The sequence below is a fragment of the Varanus komodoensis genome, unplaced genomic scaffold (genome assembly GCF_004798865.1).
Source record: "Varanus komodoensis strain SLA01 unplaced genomic scaffold, ASM479886v1 scaffold1, whole genome shotgun sequence".
Classification (NCBI taxonomy): domain Eukaryota; kingdom Metazoa; phylum Chordata; class Lepidosauria; order Squamata; family Varanidae; genus Varanus; species Varanus komodoensis.
The window spans coordinates 45,864,805-45,887,289 of NW_025335268.1; the positions used below are offsets into that span (position 1 = coordinate 45,864,805).

The 22,485-nt window shown below is 43.7% G+C and overlaps 1 protein-coding gene across 2 annotated transcripts; it reads left to right on the forward strand.

Annotated features, from left to right (window-relative positions):
- Positions 1–127: 127 nt before the first annotated feature.
- On the forward strand, positions 128–20,008 carry ALDH8A1 (aldehyde dehydrogenase 8 family member A1). Of its 2 annotated transcripts, XM_044448955.1 has the most exons (8): positions 128–172; positions 1,463–1,524; positions 7,688–7,835; positions 10,946–11,101; positions 13,343–13,492; positions 14,242–14,498; positions 18,171–18,332; positions 19,434–20,008. In XM_044448955.1, exons 1-8 carry the CDS (start codon positions 151–153, stop codon positions 19,893–19,895), a joined length of 1,419 nt encoding a protein of 472 aa, XP_044304890.1. In that variant the 5' UTR covers positions 128–150; the 3' UTR covers positions 19,896–20,008. The 2 variants fall into 2 exon arrangements, with proteins under 2 accessions (XP_044304890.1, XP_044304882.1); XM_044448947.1 differs by lacking the exon at positions 128–172 and having other exon boundaries at positions 1,379–1,524.
- Positions 20,009–22,485: the final 2,477 nt, after the last annotated feature.

The following is a 22,485-nucleotide window of genomic DNA, read 5'->3' on the forward strand; positions in this document are numbered from 1 at the left end:
TAAAGACGGGTAGCTATAATATTTTCTCCTTTTCATATGTTTCAAAGAGTAGCTGTGGAGTTCTTTAGTCTGCTTTTTCTTTAGGTACTGATCAGAGGAGCACATCCTGGCTTCTAAAAAGTAGTAGATGGGGTTCTACTGCTAGGCACTATGATATATCCCGTGGAAACAGGTCAGTTCATGCCTAGTCCCACTTCGCTTTCTAGTCTTCCAGGTGGCAGAAGGCCACTACCTTCACATTTTCATGGAATACTGGCCCCAGTTAGGGAGCACAGTGATCAGGTAACTGTGTGTAAAATTGCCTCCATGTGGAAAATTCCAAATGCTTCCTCACATGGATGAGATTAAATTTAAACTTACCCCTTGATGATCAAGTTTGTGAAGGGGTAAAGGACCTGAGAAGCAGGGGCAGGTATAGTTCATGAGGAGTTACCTAACATGTCTGTAGGTCTTCATTTTGCTTGGCAGAATGGGGCAATGTGCAGCTTCATGAAGTTTCAAATACCGTGTATTGTACAGACTCTGCACCAGACCAGAGCATGATGGCCCATCAAGCAATCCAGTCAAGTTACTCTTTTACCAATTGAACAACAGTTGCTGTGTTGTGGTGTATTATTGAGTACAGGAACCACAGCAACCTGAAATTCATGTAAGAATTATTCTTTCTAGGTAATCGTTGTTTTCAGTCAAGTAGTAACAGATTAGCAGGGGGAAAATTCCTGAGAGTCATGTACCAGACATTCAAATTACAGAAAAAATGACCTTTTGGTTTGAGTTTTTTTTTTCTTTTAAAGATAAACAAAAACCTAACCCAAACCCACTGGGATAGAAGCCAGTATTAGAGGATACAATGAGGACACAGAGAAGAATATCTTGCCTTCCTTCAAACATTTCTCCTCTTTCCCCCTTTTTCCATGGAAGTAACTGAAAGAATATGGAATCCAATTCCCCTGCAGAAGAAAATGATCCACAAATTACATCTATGTGTATCAACCCATGCAGTTCCGACCATGTGTTCTAAACAGGTTGGGGCTTGGGTTTCATGTAAGAATATGGAAGGAGAAGGCAAAACAAGCTCCCAAAGTCACTGCCAGTGTGGTCAGATGTAGTCAGAGTAGTATTTCATTGTCCAAATTTAGGTATGAGTAATTTCGAACCTTAATCATACTGTCGCCTTCATCACACGTGCACACACACACATCCATTTGATTATAGACCCAATGTTTTCATTGCTCGTTGGACCAGGTAATGAAAACTGCATTCTTGGATTGCATCAATGGAGCTTTTCCAAGGAGGGAGGAGTTCAGACCTACAAGGCTAAATAAATAGATCTGTGCTAAAAACTGGGAGTTGTGAGAACGCTCAGATGACACAGCCAGAATCATAATGGCCAGCTCAACGGCGCTCTTGTTTTTGGAGAATTATATAGGAGGCCAATTTGTCCCTTGCTCCTCCTATTTAGATTCCTATGACCCTTCGACAGGAGAAATATATTGCAAGGTGCCAGACAGTGGCAGAGAAGAGGTAAGTTCTCACACAAATTGCAATCGGCTACTTTTACGTAATTCCCTGGAAACTTCCATTAAGGCATATAAATGGTTCACTATCAATTATAGTGTCATTTTTCTCTTTCCTTTATTCACCCGTACCAGTCTAAACTTTTGAAATTGTACAATGTGCTTTATATTCTAACTTATTTTTGATTTTGCAGAATGTAACCCGGAATCTATTAATACTTTTTGGAATCAAAGCGGCCTGTTTTGCCACTAGGTGCAGGCCTTGATCTATAGCACACAACACTTGCGCATACTTACCTTTAAGTCTCTCTCTTTTTAAAATGAGCTTCTCAGAGTGGTAACAGGGAAATTAAGTCCAATAGCAAGGCAAAGTAGAAAGGACCATTTAGGGTGTAACCGTATCTGTGGTCTTCTGTGCACATAATTGTGTGCCTGACTCCTTAAAAACTTGCAAAAGAACTGAGTCAAAGAAATGCCTCTGATACATACAGAATGACTACAGTTGCAAAGAGGGGGGCTATCCATTTATATATTTTTTCAGTTTCATCTTCAACCTTTAGCATTCAGCTTCAGTTGGTCAAATATTTGCTTAAGGGCTGATAAGCAACTAGCTCAGCTTTCCAAAGTCCAAATCTATCCAAGTTTGTTGCATGGTCACAGACCCATTTAGACAACAGCAAAACACTGAAATTATCCAGTTTTAACATAAATCACAGTATATAGGCAATGGTAAAGGCCAAAATAGTTGAAAATATTCAAAATATTAAATGCTATATATGTGTGTATGTTGTGTGTGTTAAGTGTATCTATATAAATTAAACATCCAAAATAAGATATATAATGCCTACAAATTAAAAACCTAGGCTAAAATAATAAATTAGGCTATGGAAATTAAATATTAGCTAAGGAAGACACAGCACGAATTGAATTTAGGCAGATAGAATTCTTTCATGGGACTTTACAGCTCAAAAAATGAAATGTGGCTGCTATTTCTGTCTATTTATTAGATTTTTATCTTGCCCCATTAGCCATAGATTTTTCCCCTGCAACCATCTGTTAGCAGGTAAACCAGGCACCATTCAAAACTCCTATCTGAGTATTTTGATAGGATAGGAGTTAATCTGTTTTGGCCATCTTTATAGTAGCTGCATACAAAACATTTAAACAAGTTTGCTTGGATACACAGCATGTTTGGAGAACAACCTGCTGTAGTCACTTAATGCAACCTTTGGTCAATGGAACAGTTATAAAAATAATCTTGTTTTTTTTTAAATAAGGGAGAGGTCCAGCTTAACCAAAGGAACAGCAAATGCACCTGATTTCATTTTAGATCTACTAATACAGATACTTTCACCAGAGTTCATTACACCCCACAAAACATGCATATAAATTGATAAAATGACCTGAACTAGACTATACTGAGTGGCATGGACAAAAGCCAAACAGTCATGTTCCATAGCTTGCTCTCAGGCTGTCCCACTCCATTTTGAATAGGATATACTGCAGAAGCAACATGCGCAAAGGAATCTCACTTGAGCAATGTCTGCAGGGCATGGATGGGCAACGTGGTGCCCATGGGCTCCTCTCTAGTACCTGCCAAGGTGCCCTATTCCTTCCTCTAGACATGTGCTAGCTTTAATTTACTCTCGATGCAGCTGAGACTACACAATGACTAGTGCACCACCCACAGAGTCCATTTTGAGTAGTTTTTTGATTACCCGATACGTGCACAGCTTTGTAAAGGTTGCTTCTTGCCCCAAAAGATCCTTGTGCAAAGCATCTTGCAGCCTTAAAAAAATGAGGGATGGAATGGAATGAAATGAAGGGCACATTTAAGCTGGGCCTGCACAAAGTGGGTGTTTTGGGAAGAAGCATGTGTCGGCCAGGACTGCTGCTTCTGGGGGCCAGCTGCAGCACTTGCTCAGTATGGCCAAGTATGTCCGTCCCCTTCTGCTCAGCAGCTGGTTGCCATCCTGCCTGTCTTTCCTCTTCAGGCATCTTCTTGCAGTGGAGGACTCTCACCCAGGCCACGGCAGACAAGGCTCAATCCAGAGGCAGGTCCTACAGAATAAGAACACAGAGACAAGCCTTTCCACCTTCCTTTGTGTGCATTTCTACATTTTACACCCAGCGCATCGCATCCATCTTCTGTTGCCAGTTCAGAGACAGCTCGAGGGTAGGAGGGCTGTTGGGCAAGCCTCCTCCACTGGCCTTTCTCCCTCCACCTACTCACTGCATTGCGCTCCACTGCTGATGCTCCTCTTCCTCGCTGCTGTGGCTGTCCGCTTGCTTCCCAGGCAGAGACGCAGTGGGTGGACTCTAGTGCTTACTGCTCTTCCTTTACACTGTCATGATTGTGGGCAGCAGGCAGAGATGTCCCAGAGAGAGGGCAGTCAGGGTGCAAAGGCATGGCTCGTCTCAAGAGCCCAGCTCTCCTGACTCTCGCTGCCGGCCGGCCCTAGTTACTGTCTCCTGAAGAAGCGGCTGCACCTCACGCATTGCCCACTGCACACTCTTTGGTCTGTAAACTGAGCGGTGTCACACCAGCCACTGTCTGCAGGTTCTTTGGTTCAGTTTCTCCATCTGTAGGATTGCTTGGATCTCAACAATCTCAGCCCGCCTTTAGCTCATCCATGTCTCCTATTTGAGCTTCACGATTTCCAATTTCACTTTTCCTAACAAAAGCCTGGCAAACATCATGCACACTGTCCCTTGTACCACTGAAAAAAGAAGATCTGGAATATTATCAGGATAAATATTAATGTATAAATAGCTATGGGATGAAAGACCTGCTTTACTTTCTGTGTGCATACACATGCTGGAGACAGTTCATCAATCAGTGGAATTCGTGTAGGCCAGATCATACTGCATATCTGTTAAACTGATGCATGGCGAGGGGTATGAATGTATTCAGAAATAAAAATTAATATATGAGGGATAGGACACCAATCATCATTTAGAACATAAAAGCCATGCTGCATTAGACCAATGGTGCCTCCGTCCAGGGCTCTGTTCACACAGGGCAAACCACAGGATGCCTCAAGCGGGACGGGTGCAAGACCGCCTCTTGCCCAGGCTCCCCAGCAACTGGTGCCTGCAGGCAGGCCTCTCTCAGCATGTGGCCAGCAAGGCTAGTAGCCACTGGTTGCCCCCTCCAGGAATTTGTCCAACCCCCCTTTAAAGCTGTCCAGATGGGAAGCACTACTTCCTGTGGCTGTGAATGCCATAGTTTAACTGTGTGTTGTGTGAATAAGTACATCTTTTGATCTGTCCTAAATCTGCCCCCAGTCAGCTTCCTGGGATGACCCACGTCTAGTGTATGGGAGAAGAGAAAAATCTCTTCTGCTCCACTTTCTCCAGGCATTATTTTAAACACCTCTATCACGTCTCCCCTTACTCACCTTTTTCCTAAGCTATACAGTCCCAGTAGTTGTAGCTGCTCCTCGTCGGGGAGCTACCCCAGCCCCCTGACCTTTTTCGCTGCCTTGCTCTGCGCTTTTCCCAACTCAGTAATGTCCTTTCTCAGGTAAGGTGATCAGAACTGAACACAACATCTATTTATCGATAACTTTTATACCCCATCTTATACATAAAAGTTTCATATTCTAAGTGCTGTTGTACCAAAGATTTGCATAAGGTTGGGGAGGGTTAGAACTTGGTGGTTCAATTTTCGATTCTGTTCCTAATTAGGCCCAAGCATGGAGTTGGCCTTTTTCACAGCAGATGGGCCAATCTTTTTATCAAGCTTTCCAGCCCCCTCCAAGATCCTTTCCTTAACCAGTCTCTGCCAGCTCAGTGCCTGCTGCTTCCTTCTTCCGAGCAGGAATTTGGTCTCATTCTTCCCCATCTTCTCCCATTAATGAGCAACCGAGGAAAGCAACAACCACATCAAGACCCTGACATCCCTGCCAGTTGCTGCTACAACTAATACAGCCAAAGCCCACTAGGCTGGTGCTTCTCAGCAGCTTCTTCGTCACCAGTGCTAAGGATGACCCTGGCCCAAGCTACTATCCCTCAAGAATTCAATCTTTTTTTAAGCACTGTTTACTCTGTATAACCCCATTGTTGTGAAATAGTGACTTAAGGCACATTTTGGGCAAAAAGGCAATGATTAAAAAAACCTCTCACTTATTTTTTTTTAAATTCTAGGTTTTCATTTGTGTCCCACTTTTCCTTCAAGGGACTAAGGGTGACATACAATCCCTTATGCTGCTACACCTTTTCTTAATCACACATTCATTTAGTTTGGCATTTAGTGAAGGTGCAACAAGACTGATTCTTACTGCAATAGACTAGACTTGCCTGGAATAGTAGCAGAGTTGGAAGGGCCTATATATAGCCCTCTGGCCAGACTCCCTGCTCCACTTCCCCATAAGGTCACCCATCCAGCTGCAGGCCTGTACCTTTCCAGCTTAGCAAAGGTGACTCAACCTGATAGCACAGTGAAACATACTTTTGTTGTTGCCTTGTTGTCACAGGTTCTCACCCATCTTCTCTTCCATAATTTAAGTTGGAGCTCTGAGATTAGGGATGCCTGGACCCTCAGGTAGTCATCTAACCCATCCTTCAAGTATCCCCGCCAAATGAGGCAAACTTTTCAGTGTGCCAAAGACCCACCACAGAGAGGTGTTGCCTAGAGCCTTCCTTGTGCTTTTTGGTGTTAGGTGAAGAGGTCCCACCTCCCCAGGCCCTTCAGGAACCGTTTCAGTGTTTCTAGGTCATTGCACTGTTTTATCCTTGTTGCTGCTCCTCTTATCTTGTATTGTTATATCATTGTTTTAATGGATACCTTGTATTTTATGTCTTCAGCTTGTCTGCACACGGGGTGACTTGATTTGTAAACAAACATTTTATTCATGTCCTTAAAAGCTGTTGTACTTAAAATCAGTGATGTGGCAATCCAGAGAGGCATAGGAAAGACCTTAGCTCGACATTGCCACCTGGTGGTTCTAATTCTAAGCAATTAGAAGACGAAACCTCAAGGTGCATTGTCCTACATTTCCAGATGAGGGCTTTATTGCAGCATTGCCTTGCCTCATTTGCAGAATTTTACCCAGGAGGGGTCCAAACAACGCCATCTTCCACTCACTACCCTCCCATGTTTCCCCACCATCTTCTGTCCTTTTCCTCACAGCAGCAAATCTGCTAAGGAAAAAAAGTGGAATAGCACTAATACCATTTAACTGGTAACACTAAGGAAAGGTGTCCTCTGTACCTGAAGTCTCCACTTTCTGGGATGGGTGGGTGGGGGGCAATGAAATGCTTAGTAGCCAAGCTTAATTTCTGTTCTTGAAAGAGACTCCTGCTCAAGATTTTCCAGAAGATAATGCCCTGATAACTAGAGTATTGAACTTGCATCCCAAATGGCTGCTGTTGCTCGCTATCCCTCCCTCGCCCTCTTCCTCCCCCTCCTCTCTCGCAGCATCCATTGGGGTGATTACACCCCACTGATTCCATTTCATAAGCTGAGAGCCCCACCAATTCCATTAAGCAAGTGGGATTTCGCTCCGTTGCAAAGGAGATTTACTGTTTCCTAAAGGAAGCCTCACAAAGGAGTGCAAAGCCCTGCTGACCCCCCTCCTTTCAGAAATTTATTTATGTTATGTTTTTATAGACCATTCTATAGCAAACACTCTCAGAACAGTTTACAGCCTAAAACACAGTAACAGTAACATCCATAGTAATCACAACAATTTCAAAGATAATGCCCACAGTTAATGAGGGAAATAAAATAATAACACACAACACGAAATACTGATCCACTGCAACCATTCACTCATCATCTGAATAAAACCCAATATAAAATCAAACCATCTATTCCACAATTCTACTCATTTTGGGTTGCCCTGTGAAACACTTGCCCTGCTGAAGCACTAGCAGAGGGGCGCTTGTGCAACCGAATCACAAAGCACTTGGGCACAGGAGAGCTGGTGGTGCCCAAGTGCTTTGCTAGATTCTGACGGATATAAATGTAGGGAAAGAGAGGACAGGTTGATTGATCGTTTACTCTATTACGGTGTATTATAGGTTTGGAGCCTGAGCTTTTGACCAGGCCCTCTAGAATAAACCATAATCCACTTGCTTCTCCATCATAATTCCCATGAATGCACGCTGTGCTTTTGGTTTTGCTGAATGCCACATGGAATGCATGTATCTGTTGCTTTTTCAAGGTGGGGGCTGCTGTTAAAGCTGCCCAAAATGCCTTCCCAGCATGGTCTGCCAAAAGTCCCCAAGAAAGGTCAAAAATCATGAGCCGGCTAGCAGACCTTATTGAAGAAGACCTGGAGTCCTTTGCACAAGCAGAATCCAAAGATCAAGGTACAGGCAAAAGGCATTTGAGTTGGGTTCTGTGTTGGCGGTGGCTTGGGAAACTGGTGTTATTATACACATATTGCTGAAGAATTAAAAGATCTAAGGACTGATATCCATGGCAGTGGTTCTGGGCCTAGGCTGCATAATGCAGACCAAAATTCACAGATAAGTGTATGTCTACATGCTGCATTGTGGTGTTGCTTATCCTGATTTTCAGAGGAAAGGCAATTCCCATCTTAATACTTCTGGTTGAATATTCATACCCAGTACAAAATGCTTGCACACCATGTCAAATAAAGAGAAGAAACAGAAATGGCGGAGATTCTCTGCTTTTTGCCCCACCTTCTGAGACGCCCCTCCCTGAAACTTCTCCACAAAGTGATATCACAAAAAGTATTTATTAGCAATGCAGTGCATCATCCACCTAAACGGCCTGAGCAGCAGGCAGGCCCCTACACCGTAAGTTGCCCATTCATCAAGATGCACAGAGTGAGCCTGACCAAGACACACGCGCTCAGGAACATTCATAAAATGCTGCTTCAGAACGACTCCGGGCGTGTTCTGGGGAGACAATCAGAAGTTCTTCATTGGTGGTAGTGAGCCAAGCAGCCACCCCTCTGCCCTGGAGGCAACCTTTTCGTGATAGGGTCTTGCCCCCAAAGTGACTGCTTTGGCAGGTGGGGCCTCAAATGGCTCCTCCAAGAGGGCAGGACGAAGGATTGTCCCACATTTGGACAAGGAGTTTCAGAAAAAGGACTTCAAAGGGGATCAGAAAAAGGAGAGATGCTTACAACTGACTAGAAGTAGCCCCTTTAGTCTCCTTAGAAGACCATGGGCATACAGTGGGAGGGTGGGTGGGATACGTCCATAAAATACAGATAAAAGGCATGTTTTTCTCTTGAAAGGAGGGTGTTGGCAAGCATGGACTGTTTGTAGGTACTGTAAATGATACACGAAATGCAGAATTCAGCGCTATATTCACACGGTGGAGTCCACAAAGACTGCTGTTCTCTGAATGCCCCCATACTTCTGAGAAACCCGTTTGCTTTGCCGTGGTATATCATTTTGCTGCATTTTCCTGTTTGACCTGGCACTCGAACATTTTGGGTCCTCCTCACACACACGGCAGCCATTGTGAAAGGTGTTTGCGTTCATGCTCTGCCAGAGGCAAAACTCCTGAAGGCCATCCAGAGCCTTCAGATGCTGAGAGAATGGCTGGGTTTGCACAACAAAATAACCCAACATGGGGTGCCATTCACAGTGCTCACAAAAGGTTGTTGTGGCATGTGAACCCAGGCCGAATTCCCAGAGTGGCTTGTGAACAGGGGCTGTTGTACCCATGATGGGCTGGCATGTTATCCAAACCACAATACCAGCCTTCCTGTGGGTTTGGGGAGTTGACTACAGAGCTCCATAATGAAAACAGCAAACCCCCCCCCCCTCCTTATCACCTTTGCCATGGGTCTACCCAGCAACCCTAGTGCTGGCTACCCTGACATGCCACCCCCCCAAAGCACTCGCTGGGGAAAGCTGACACCGGCGTTCCCCTTCCCTTCACGACCTTTCTGGGGCTTTCTGCAATTCTTTTTTCTGCTCCTTTAAACATTTTGTTTGTTTTTTGTGGTTTGTTTGGGAGAGATGTTGGGACTGCTGCAAACAGTCATTTCTTTTTTTATGTATGCTTTTATAATTGCTTTCTTAAAAGAAATAAAATACAGAAAAGAAGAAAGTGTAACAAAGAAGTAAGAAGCCAAAGGATCTTACACAAATATAACATGTAAATTCATAACCTGCAAATTCCCCCAAAACCCCCAAAATTTCTGTCTTTCTGTCAATCAGTACTTTGTTGAAGCTCACAAAAAGATAATTATAGTTCTCTAAACCAATAAGTTTTCCAATCATTTAGAGTCAATTGTAAATCATCAACAGGATTTTTATGAGCTTCCTTTTGTCCAAGTCATTTCAAAGTGTGCAGGTTGCAAGTTGGATGGACTCCCCATGACTGCCCAGGCGGCAGAAAACAATTGCACCAAAGTTTATATTTTCATTTTTATTATGCACTATTTATTTATTTATTTATTTATTTATTTTTACGCATTATCTAACTGCAACAAGAGGTATTTGAAACCTTGACTGGGGCAATATTCAGCTGGGGTGCCTGCTGCAAAGGGGCAGCAGGTGCCAATGGAAGACTTTGCCCAGTAGAGGCTCCGAATGGCCCGCTCCCCATTTTTCTTGATAGCTGCCAGGTGAGCAGTAAAGAAAAACCTAAGCTGTGAAAAATCTTTGGCTGCAAAAGCAGGGCTTGGGGGGATCTACACAATCTTTATTTTATTTTTTATATTGATATCCTGGGGTTTTCCTTCAAGGAGCTCAAGCTACACAATCCTTCTTCCCCTTTCAATCATCCTCACAACAACCCTATGAGGTAGATCAGGCTGAGAGTCCGTGACTGACCCAAACTCACCCAGTGGCCTTTGTGGCTGTGTGGGTTCTACAGCCCAAATCTTCCAGATCCCAGTCCAACATGCTGACCACCACACTGGCACTTTGCAACACGATCCTCATTTTCGCCCCTTCGGTTTTATCAGGGTACACACTTTGCTCTTTCTCCTGAGCCTCTCGGTACTTGGGAAAGCACAAAGATGCACTCTAGACATTTCTCTAAGAGGAAAGTGTTTTGACATCTTGACAGCGAATTTGCAAAACTCTGGGTCCCTTCAGAAAGGGAGGTTTGAGTGGTAAGTGGAGGATTTGGATTGGGATATCGCCAGATGTGTGCTCCCATTCCAACTCCCCCATTTCATATTCAACACCCCCAGCTGAAAATCACCCATTTCTCCTGAACACCCTGAAAACAAACCACTGAACAAAGGCTGGGATCAACTTCTTTCTCCAGTAGGAAGACTGGATCGGTGGTGGTGAAGTAGCCAACAACCCACGGTGAGTCCAGTTCTCTGTTGGGCTTACTGTGGGTTGCATAAAAACAGACCCAGGTTGATTTGTTGCCCATGCCGGGTGGTTCTGACATTCAAGCACAGCAAATGTATTAATATCAAAAGCACCGCAATGGCTATTGCTTGGGCCTAATGACATTTCTTAATCATCTATTTCAGGAAAAACCATTACATTTGCTAGAACGGTGGATATTCCCCGGGCAGTATACAATTTCCGGTTTTTTTCATCCTCCATCCTCCACCAGACAACAGAATGTACACAGGTGGACCATATGGGCTGTATGCACTATACTGAGAGAACCCCTGTGGGAATTGGTAAGGCCTTTCCAAAGAAGTGATGCTACAGTTTCTGATAGAAGAAATGTCTTCTTCCGTACTATTACGGTAAATGTGGAAGGGCAGATGCTCAGCGTGGCAGTCCTGTTGCCCTCCCCAGGCCATTTCCAAAATTCGGGAGGTTGTGTTGACTCATAGCAGGCAATGCTCTTCCAAGAGGAGCTGGTGTGTTGTAACTGAATGGGTCTGAATGGCCCATTGGAAAGCTCACCCCACATGCTCTGCATTACAGCACAGGGCAAGGGATGGACACTGGGAAAATCCATGTCCCCTCTTGGTGAGCTCCTAGGCGGACACAGCACTGGGCAAGGTCTTTATCAGAGAAGGTGCTTTTGCGAGGCCTTGCAAACCCTCTCTCCACTACACCACTATTGTCTTTGGAATTGGAAAGTTAACCATGAACCCATGAAGAGAATCCATGCTTTGTGGCTGGGTTGTGAATTATGGGTTTGCCCAGCATGGTGTGTTATCTCCACTGGGTTCAGAAGAGGCAACATTATAACCTGTATTTCAACCCATACTCAGCCTTTGGAAAACTGCAGCGCTCTTAGAACAAGCATCTAATTTTAGTCAGGATATTTGATAACTTAAGACTCCCTCCAGAACTTATGAGTTGCTTAAAGCTTTGAGAGGTATAGCACAGTGCTATTCTATCAGGGATGCCTATTGCATTGCATTTTTGAGGAACAGGGCCTCTTTTGTTTCTTGTTCTCTTAGAAAGCAGGAGAACAGAAAAATATGCTATTCCTTTTATATTAGTAAAGCTAATATAAAAGGAATAGCATCCATTGCTGAATGTCAATATGTCAAAACAAAACCTAACTCCTTCAGATAATGTATTCGTACTTCATATTTTTTCATGAAAAGTCTTCAGGCCTTTCTTTCAGAACATCAGTACGTCAAAGATTTTAGTTCCTTTTGGTTGCTCATAAAGGGTTTCCCATCTCTGTACGTCCAATAACACAGGGATAGATTTTTTCTTTTTCTTTTGAAACCCCCTTTCCCTCCTGCTGCTCCAACATCAGCAGCTGAGCAATGCTCTCTTTCAGTAAACAAATACTTAAGAGATCTAATCACAAATCTCTTACATAAAGGGTAGCTTGGAAGTGACATCTTTTTTTGTCTGTGGCCTGCCAAATCCTCTACCACAGAGAATGTGCAACAATTTGCATGCATTTTATTGATTACATTTTTATCCTGCCTTTCTTTGCTGAGAAATAGATTGAGCAGAGAAAGGAATCCATTTGTTCCTGGCTGGGCTCTTCACGGCCATCAAGAAGCCAGGAGTTTTTGTCCCCTAGTGTGTAGGCAATGCAGGGTGTGCGGGACTGAATGACTTTACTGCTGGAGTAACTGGCTGCTGTTTGAAAAGGTTGGGTGTGAATACTTTGGTTAGCTCTGCTTATAGCAAATCCGTTAAAACTTTAGAATTTACAGACAGGAGAAACCAACTCTGATGTTCTCATGATGCCTGAATACTTATTTGCGGGTTTGTTTGCTTTGGGGTGTGTGTGTTTTGTTTTTTTAGTTTTGGTTAAATATGCAAATGAATGGGTTCTGCAGCTAAAGGTAACTTTTGCAAGAGGTTAGTTGTCATGAGTGAAAACTTAGAATTCAATGGCAGATGTTAAGTGGAAGCCCTTAACTTGCAATGTTAATGCTTTGGAGTGCATATGTGAACTGGTGAGAATCCAACTCCTCTTTGCAAGAGAAGATGTTTAGCTTTTCAAATGCCTTCTTGCTCACATGAAAGAAATGGCAGACTTGTAAATTCACTGGAAGCCAAACAGTTATGGAATAACATAGCATTATGTATTACCTTTATAAACTGCCCCATAGCCTTTCTGGGCAGTGTACAATATAAAGCAGAATAAAAACATTAACACAGAGAACATTTTCCTACAAAGCTGACATTTTTTCCACATAAATCTTTCCAAAATGCTTTAAATCATAATAAAAGGCAAGTATTGTAAGTGGCTTAAGACATAAATTATGGCTCTTACACAAAAGAATATATACACGAGACATCCGCACAGATTAATATCTGTGTGAGATAGCTGCAGGCAAGGATCCGTTCTGCTATCAATCAGCATGGAGCAGAAGAAAAAATATCCATCATCCTTTCCTTTTTGGTTGAGAAGCTCTTCCTGAAGTGTCCGCCCTCTTATTTAAGCCCATTAATTTAACTTCTCTGGCCTCTTCAACTTCTTTCCTTTTTAGCGGGCTTAATTAGTCCTTGGAATTTGCCACTCTACTTGCTAACCTGGAAAATTGCCCCTGCTGTGGCGTGTGGAAACACAGTAATTGCCAAGCCCAGCGAAATGACATCCGTCACCGCTTGGATGATGTGCAAGCTTCTCAAGAAAGCAGGTAACCCTGGAAGGGTGACCATATAATGGGCATCGGGGCCTCACAGGAAAACAACGTTCAACCAGTCAGTTGAGTGTTAATGAATGAAGTAATACAATACAGGCAGTTCAATTTTTGTTTTATATTCTCTGAAGTATATATATGTGCTCTATATCATATTCTCCTATATCTTCTCAAACTATATGTGATTTGATGATGCGATCCTTGCATTGCATGAAGATAGGTTTTTCATAACTCCACAGCAAGTGTGCACGGTTGTCCTGTTCCAAATGGGCTGTGCGGACTTTCTCTAGAGTCTTTCTTTTTTCAATTAGCTGCATGTGTAATGCTGAAATGGGTTTTTCAGCATGCCCATTTGTGGAATTTGAGCAGGCTCCGGGAGGCTGCGGAGGCCTGGGGAGCTTGCCGTGGGGTCACAAAGAGTCAGACACAACTGAACGCCTGAACAAAAACAACAATTTTTGACCTAACTGTATATCATTGCTAGTAATAATATCTCTGCAGCCTGCATATGTGACAGGAGGCACGACTATCAGTTTTAATAGCGATTATATTATTTGTGTATGAAAGAACATGCCATGACCCAAAGCAGTCTTGAGTAACTAGCACCAAGGGACAGCCTTGTAAAGCCAAGCCCTGTTGCCACTGTTATTGGCGTCAACTGCTGTGGAAAGAAGCATGTTCCAGTGTTTCAAAGAGACCGATAGCACCACCTGAGCAACCGTGTCTTGCCTGTTTGTGCCTATGAGGGTTTCCGCCGGGCGTGGTGAATGTCGTATTTGGGAGCGGTCCCAAAGCCGGGGATGCGCTTGTGTCCCATCCTGAGGTGTCACTGATCTCCTTCACTGGAAGCACACTCACGGGCCAGCGCATCATTGAAAGGAGTGCTCCGTACTGTAAGAAGGTCTCCTTGGAGCTGGGAGGCAAAAATCCAGCCCTCATCTTTGAGGATGCCGATTTGGACACCTGTGTCCCTGCCACTGTAAGATCCAGCTTTGCCAACCAGGTATGGACCGCAGGCAGCTGTGTAGCACTTCACACTCCATGTGTTGTATCCTTGTGAAGCTCAAGAATGTGCATGCAGGGGTAGAGACATGCCTGGACCACTGCCCCCCCCACTGTATTTTTAAAAAATGAAGAAATGCCAAAGCAGGGTCACAAAATTGGTTGTATTTAAATGATTACATTGAATCAGTTGATGCTTTTAATACAGAAAGATCCGCCTTTTTACTTAACAAGTCTTGTTCTAGTGTTTTCCTTATTTTTCCCAAGTTGTACAAATTCACCAGTAACTGTGGAAGAATTTAGTTTTCTTGCAATGCCACAATTCGATAAGCATCTGACATTCCACTGAAAGTTCTGAAGGGTAAAAACCAGCTTCAGGCCCATTCTACACAGTGCTATCCCTGACTGCGTGCATCTTGCATCGTGAATGCTGAATTATAGTAATGAAAAAGCAAGCTTCCCTCATTGTGCTCCTTATTGACTCATTCTTCCTGTGTTTCTCTGGATGCATCGATTTCTTTATGACAGCCCTTTCCTACTTCTTTCTTTCTTGATTTCCTGCTTTTCTGTCAAAACTGGCACTCAAAGCAAGCCAGCAAGAAAATCCAATTTAAAAATAAATGCACAATTAAAAATATAACATAGAAATTGACCAAATAAAGTATGCTGGGACATGTGCACAGATGATGTTTCTTACATGAATGTTGACCTTACCTTGTACATGTGTATCCTCAGCCTGCACCTGGAGGTTGCCATCTAGCTGCTCTGCTAAGCAGCTGCGCCTGAGATATAGAGCTTCTGGTGTCTGCTTTCCAGGCCCTTGCAAATCTACCAGGAGCAGACAGAGCCGCAGTGGGAAGCCACCTGAGAAAATCCCACCAGAGAAGAGGAGTGTTTAGCTATGCTCATGGCCATGAAGCACGCATTCATAGCTCACCACCTGAAGAAAACACCACTTGATACAATGTCCACCCCACCACATGAAAACAGTCCTTCAGGAGTTACTTAAGCAATGGGACACAAAGAAATGAGTGTTCAGTATCAGTCACAAACCATGCGAGGGAGTTCCAAGAGAGGAGAGACTCACCAGTTGCTTGGCTGGGTGGTAAACTTGGTGCTGAATAGGAAAGGTTCAGTGAGGGAACCTTGTGGCATATGCATACATGCTCCAAACCAGGGTTGGCTCTAGATTTTGAAGGCCCTCTGGTAAGATAGCTTGAATGCTCACTCCCACAGTGACTGTACCATCCCACCACCATCTACTATAGCTCCTCATCCTCTTTCCCATCATCATCTTATATCCCTCTATAAGTCTCTCAAAGGCTGTCACAAAGAGGGAGGTCAAGATCTCTTCTTGCTAATGCCAGAGGGTAGGACATGGAATAATCAATTTAAGTTGTGACAACCCAGATTCAGGCTGAACATCAGGAAAAGCTTCTTCACTGTCAGAGCAATACGACAGTGGAACCAGCTGCCTAGAGAGGTGGTGGGCTCTCCCACACTAGAGACATTCAGAAAGAAACTGGACAGCCACCTGAGTGGGATGGTGTAACGTGGTGTCCTGCAACAGCAGGGGGTTGGACTTGATGGCCTTCATGGCCCCTTCCAGCTCTACTACTCTATGATTCTATGATCACCACTTGCTTGCTTGAGTGGAGGAACACCTGGCGATTGTTAGGCTGTAGCATATGCTGCTTCTTGGTTCCACCATAACTTCCACCACCATTGTCTGGGCCAAAGCAACAGGCAGGTGAACAAGCAGGTGGCAATCCAAGGCAGGGAGGAGCAGCCCTGGGGATTCTTGTCCATGGGCCTCTGCTGGGGTACAGGCCCTTGGCAGGTGCCCAACCATACCTACTTCTGATGCTAGCCTTGCCCAGAGCTTGGTCATGTGCAGTGCAAGGGAAATCAAGGTCTCACGTTACAGGTTTTGAAGCCTGTCAATTTGTGAGAATTGATCGTTGCAAGAATATGTGAGATGAAGGTTTTCTTTTCCCTTTTCTTCTTGCTGTGCATCATCTGTATGCTGTGCCAATCGAATTGAGTGTCTTTTGTTTTCAACAAAGGAAGCACACAAATCGATTCATTGGTTTACAGAGCACAGTTTTGTTTGGAAAATTACATGCTGATTTCACACACCACATGCAAGTTTTAACAAAACCTCCCACAAGCTGGAGGGATTGACAACCAGCACATTGGATGTACGTGCCCACCCAGCAGCTGTTTTTGGCCCCGTGATATGGCAAAGACAAGCTACCCCTGTGTAGAAGCTGTTTCACATTTGGAGCCGTTAGAGAACTTGAGAGGTGGAGAGGGCACACTCTTCATTAACTGAGCATTACATGCTGGTCTAATTGTATATTCCACATTGGCTAACTGAGAACTTCAGTAGCATCAGCATTCAGTAATTAGGGTGGTGTTGGTCATGTGGCAGCACCCCCCCAACCCCCCCCCCTCCACACCTCACACTTGGATATGGGAGTGCCAGCTAATACCAAAGAACAGAAATGTATGACATGGTGACATATTCCTATAAAGAGTTTGGTACATTTTGGTTGGACCTCCTTCAGGGTCCCAATAATCCATTTTCCTTCCTAAAGAGATATATGGCCTGAAGTGGATGATTGTATTCTTGTGCTCTTGAAGGAGTTTTTAGCAAAATGCATGTTATAATTTTGCAACAGTTTATCTTCCAGTACCAGGTTTTGACTCCTTTGCTGTGTCCTTTTTGGTTGATGTCATGCTCCTTTTATCCTTCATCAATTAAATGAAGGGAAATGCTTATTGCTAGCAGGTGTCTGCTCAACAGTTGCTGGAACTCCTTTAAGAATTTTTAGAATTTTTCCTTCCCCCTCCTTCCTTCCAACTTCTTGCCTTGTGCATTGTGTCTTTTAGATCATAGGCATGAAGGTAGGGACAGTTGTACTATTAATTTTCATAAGTTGCTCTGGAAGCTTTGTTGACTGAAGAGTAGGGTAAAGTTCTAAATAAATATAAATGCAAATATATAGAAATAATATGTAAATACAGATAAATCGATAGCTGTTCAATACTTGGGACCACAGCCTTCATCATGTCAATTTCTATATCCTCTCAGTGACCTGATTTGCAAAATTGTGATGTGTTCCAAAGCATTTCCCCCCATCTGGGTCCAATGCCAGAAGCAACTCTGATTGTTGGAAAAACATCCAAAGGGTGTGTGTGTGTGTGTGTTTGTGTGTGTCCGTGCATGTGTGTGTGTGCATATGTGTGTGTCCATGTATGCACATTAGCAGGGAAGCTACAGTGGCTACAGAAGGAATTAAAGTTTTCTGTTGGTCTCTCCGAGTGCTGCAGCTTTCCCGCTAGCGCTAGGAACACACATTTTTAAAGATAACTACCATCTTGTTTGACAATACGCAACATGACAACAGACTGATCTTTGCACTCGGTAGAGTAATACTATCTTGTATCTCACCATAATTTTCTTCCTCAGCTCTTGCCAGTTGGTTCTCTGAATGTGAGGTCTAGCAGATAAATTCTTCCTTTAGTGAAATAAATAATAAAGTAGGCTTTCTCTCTTGCTGTGTTACACATGACGTCTCTAGTTCTCTATAAAAAATTGAAAATCTGTAGTAATAACTAGCGATAACTGTGTTTTCTCTCCTTTTCCTTCCCTTCCCTGGTCCATTAGGGTGAAATATGTCTTTGCACCAGCAGAATCTTTGTTCAGAGGAGCATTTATAGAGAATTTTTAGGAAGATTTGTGGAAGCTGTTCAGAAATGGAAGATTGGAAGCCCCTCTGATCCCACAGTTGACATGGGAGCACTGATAAGTAAAGAACACTTAGCAAAGGTAAAAAAAAAGTGGAAGAGAAGTGACATGTTCGTGCACAATATAGTTGATGGGCCAGTTTCTGGATGGCTTATGAACAGAATTCAAAATGTGGAGAGGGTAGGATTCCTGGGTATGACCAGGACTTTAGCAGCTTTGAGGTCACTGGACCACTCCTACAAATTAAGTCTTGTAGATGTCAGAACTGTGAGACATTATGCTAATGTTTCTAATTTCAGCTTTTGGCAATTTTGTGGGGGGCAGGGCTTGTGCTGGCTAAGCTGGAAACACCGGCAGCCTTCCCAGCTGAGCACCGTTCTGTTGTGCTGGACAGCAGTTCCCATAATTCCTAGTTAGCAGATGCAATTGCAGTTTTGGCTGGGTATTCTGGGAGCTACAGTCCAACACATTTGGAAAGTGGTGGCTTGGGAAGGCTGCATTATGAGTTGGTGACAGGAGGTGTGTTCTTGCTTCCTAAAAAAGAAAGAAAGAAAGAAAGAAAGAAAGAAAGAAAGAAAGAAAGAAAGAAAGAAAGGGTTAAATTGTGCCGACTCCCCTGTGCCAGCATCCTCAAAAGTGCTTTCCAAGTTCCATTTCCTGTAGCCTGGAAAAGTTGTCCATTCAGAGCTTGACAGCTGGGCTTTTAAGGCGGATCCTTTAAAATTTACCCTAAAGGACAAGAATTTCACATTACAAAGACTGGATAGCATCCATTGTTGAACTACCAGAACGAGGTTTCTAGAGTTGGACATCCCCTTCTCCCCTCATCCTCCTTGGGGTCCCCCAAGTCTGGAGCAGATCTGGAGGTGGCCCTTGAATTGCAGCAGAGAGGAACCATCCATTCCACTGCCGGATGAACCAAGTTGGATGCAACCTGTTTCCTGTTGTGCATTTCCCCCAAGCTATGTTTCCTACCAGGTAGAAGAAAATACTTCCGATTTCTATCTGGCAATGCCATATTTTGTGGTACATCACCATGGCCATAGCTGCCACGTCACCTCCATCATCCGTAATACTATTGAATGATAAATCACTAAAAATACAATCTTTTTTTGTGGACCAGATATTGATCCCTGGAAATTGCAACCTTTTCTAAAAATCCTTTCTTGTGCTTCCTGTTAGGTGAAGAACTATATCAAAACAGCTCGGGCAGAAGGGGCGAAGATCCTCTGTGGAGAGGGAATTGATTCTTTTGTTCTTCCTACAAGAAACCAGAATGGCTATTTCTTGCTTCCAACGGTCATCACTGAAATTGGTGATGACTCATGTTGCATGCAGGAGGAGATTTTTGGTCCTGTCACTTGCGTTACCATCTTTGACACAGAAGAGGAGGTGATTAGGCGGGCCAATGGAGTCAAGTACGGCCTGGCAGCCACCGTCTGGTCAAGCAATGTGGGGCGGGTTCATCGAGTTGCTAAGAGACTCCAATGTGGGTTGGTGTGGACCAATTGCTGGCTCATCCGGGACTTGAATTTGCCCTTTGGGGGGATGAAAGCCTCTGGGATAGGCAGAGAAGGGGCAAAAGACTCCTATGAATTTTTCACTGAGGTGAAAACTATTACCATTAAACATACTGCAGGATAATGTGGAAAAAGAATACTCGGTTCCTTCATAAATACATAAATACTGTGTGCTGCTATGCCTCCCTGGAATATATGACAAGAAGGCAAGGCTATCTGCAGCTGCCTATTAAATTGTGTCCTGGTATCCCTGTTTTGGCTCTGGTTGCCTTCCTCTTGTGTCATCTGGACTTGTGTAAAGGAAAGCAGCATCTTCTATGGTTACGCACTTGTTTTGCCATTGTACAAGTTCCACAGACCTTTCCACTTGACCTTCACTCCCACGAAGACTGCCTTTGTCTAGCGTGGCTCCTAAGCACGACTCTCCTGTTTTAGAAGGTAGAGAACAGAATGAAATTCAATGCCCATTTGCAGGAGAGTTGGGAAGCGAAGGAATCCTGACCTGGGCAAATTTGTAACTGTTAGCTGTAGATGACTGGTGAGAAGTTCTTCCATTTGGCCAGTAGGCTGTTGGCCAAGGGGCCCTGAGTTCACATTCTGTGTGCATGACTCAAGCGCCGGCTTAACAGCGTTATGGGCCCCGGGCAAAGCAGTGTGCTGGGGCCCCTACGACAACTACAACTACTGTTAATTTTGGAAGTTTTCCAATTTTCCAAGGGTTAACGTACACAGATTAGTATGGGGTCCATGGGCAAGTGCCCATCAGGCCCATGCATTAAGAAGGCCCTGGATTCCAATGAGCTTGATATCTGAACAGGAGAATTTATTGGTCAATTAACCTGGAGTTTCTAGCTTCTAGGCCCAGCTTTCTAGCAGTTGCACCAGAGAGGCTGAAAAGTACAGAGAAAACTTAAGGGCATATTGGGTCAATTTATTTTATTTTGAGATTTTTGTTTCTATCATTGTAGAATGGAAACTGATGTGTTAAATGGGATAGATGAGAATATGAGACTGAATTATTTCCCCTAAGCTCTAGGATATTAAAAAAGGTGCAGTGGTGTCTGACAACAAATAGAATACACACTTTTGGTGGAATTGGTTTCCCCTTATCTTGCAGTCCTCCATACACTCCTAATATCTGCTCTGGATGATCTGGAGACCCCTTAGAATAGATATGGAAAACATGGGAAGCAAGTGGGCGGAGGGGGAGTGGAAGGCCCGTTCCATGAACAGAAATCTCTCTGTGCGACCCTGGATGGAACCTGTAAGGATCACCAGTTCAGATACTTTTCCATTAATGCCCATAAGAGGGCGGCAGAGTTCTGCATTATTTCACGCTTCTTTTTGCTCAGGGTTATTGCATCGAGATGGCATTCTGAAACACATTTCTTCTTAGAGTGTGTTTTTCACTTGCATAAAAACTCTCAGTGAAAAAAACATTGTAGAAAAATGATACTAGTTTTACAAATGGGGAAAGAGCATTTGAAACATCCTTTCTCTGTTTTTGAAACTCTAAAGCCGGCAACATGCAACCAGCCCCAAACACCACCAGGTGTCGCTATCTGTCTGCACTGCCTCCAAAATGGCCAACAGCAACTACACTCAGCGGTTTGCAGCCAAATTTCAGCAATAAACTACTATGGGTGTCTAAAATGGACAAATTTACCCTGAAGCTATAGCTGCAGAAGATCCACTGGAAAGTGGCTCCAGACTCCATAAAATTGCTCATTCCTGTACTAAAGAGAAAAGGCTACCGTGCTTATATTCCAATTTGATGGTCAAGGGGAATCTAGGAGTTAAATTGTGGCAGATCAAATTGATTCCTTACACCAGAGCTATGAGATGCAGCCCCCAAACAGTAAATATCCTGTAGTTTTCCATTCCTGGGGCAATGGAATTTTTTTAACCTTCTTTGCTGCCAGCTGTCTGGTCTGGTGAAGAAATAGTGTAGCCGTCATGAGGATTTTGTTTAATCATTTTTATGTAAGTCTGAAGAGTTGGTCCATCTGTTAATTCTGCCAGATGGAAATCAGCACTGATCTGATTATCCACCGCTGCCAGTTGATCTCCTCTCGTCCACCCACTGGTGCCCCTAATCTAGACATGGACCTTGTCATGCAACAATTTTAACTGGCTGGGGCAATGCTGAGATTTTATGGTCCCTTGTCCAAATGATGCCAGCATTTTCTAATGCTCATGATCTAAAATGTTATGAATTTTAGGATTATGTAAGGATTAGATCTTGATATGGAAAAAAAGCATGACAAATGCTTTTGTGGAAAGGCAAGGGGCATGAAAATTGTAACTGATCTGTATTTGTGAAAAACTTAAGAACACAGATGGCTCAAAGTGCAGTGTTCAGAATTCTAGGGTCTTGCCATTTCTGTATCACCTTGAATCTATTTCTGTACAGAACACTGATCAATACAAAATGCAAAGTTAATTATAAGGGTAGCAGCTCACCCTTGGTCTTGAACCCAGATGTATTCTAGATTCCTTGCATTCATTAGTGGGAGAAGCTTGGGTGTATATACAAACCTACACTCTGCTCCAGAGCTGACAAGCAATGACTGAAGATTAGCTATAACTGAGTAGTAACAGGTGTTTGTGTGGAGGAGTGCTGGACAACGGCATCCACCAAATTGGTCCACTCTCCACATGTGGGGGGGGGGTGAGAGTTGGGCAGGGTGCTGTCACTCCCCTCGATAACAGAC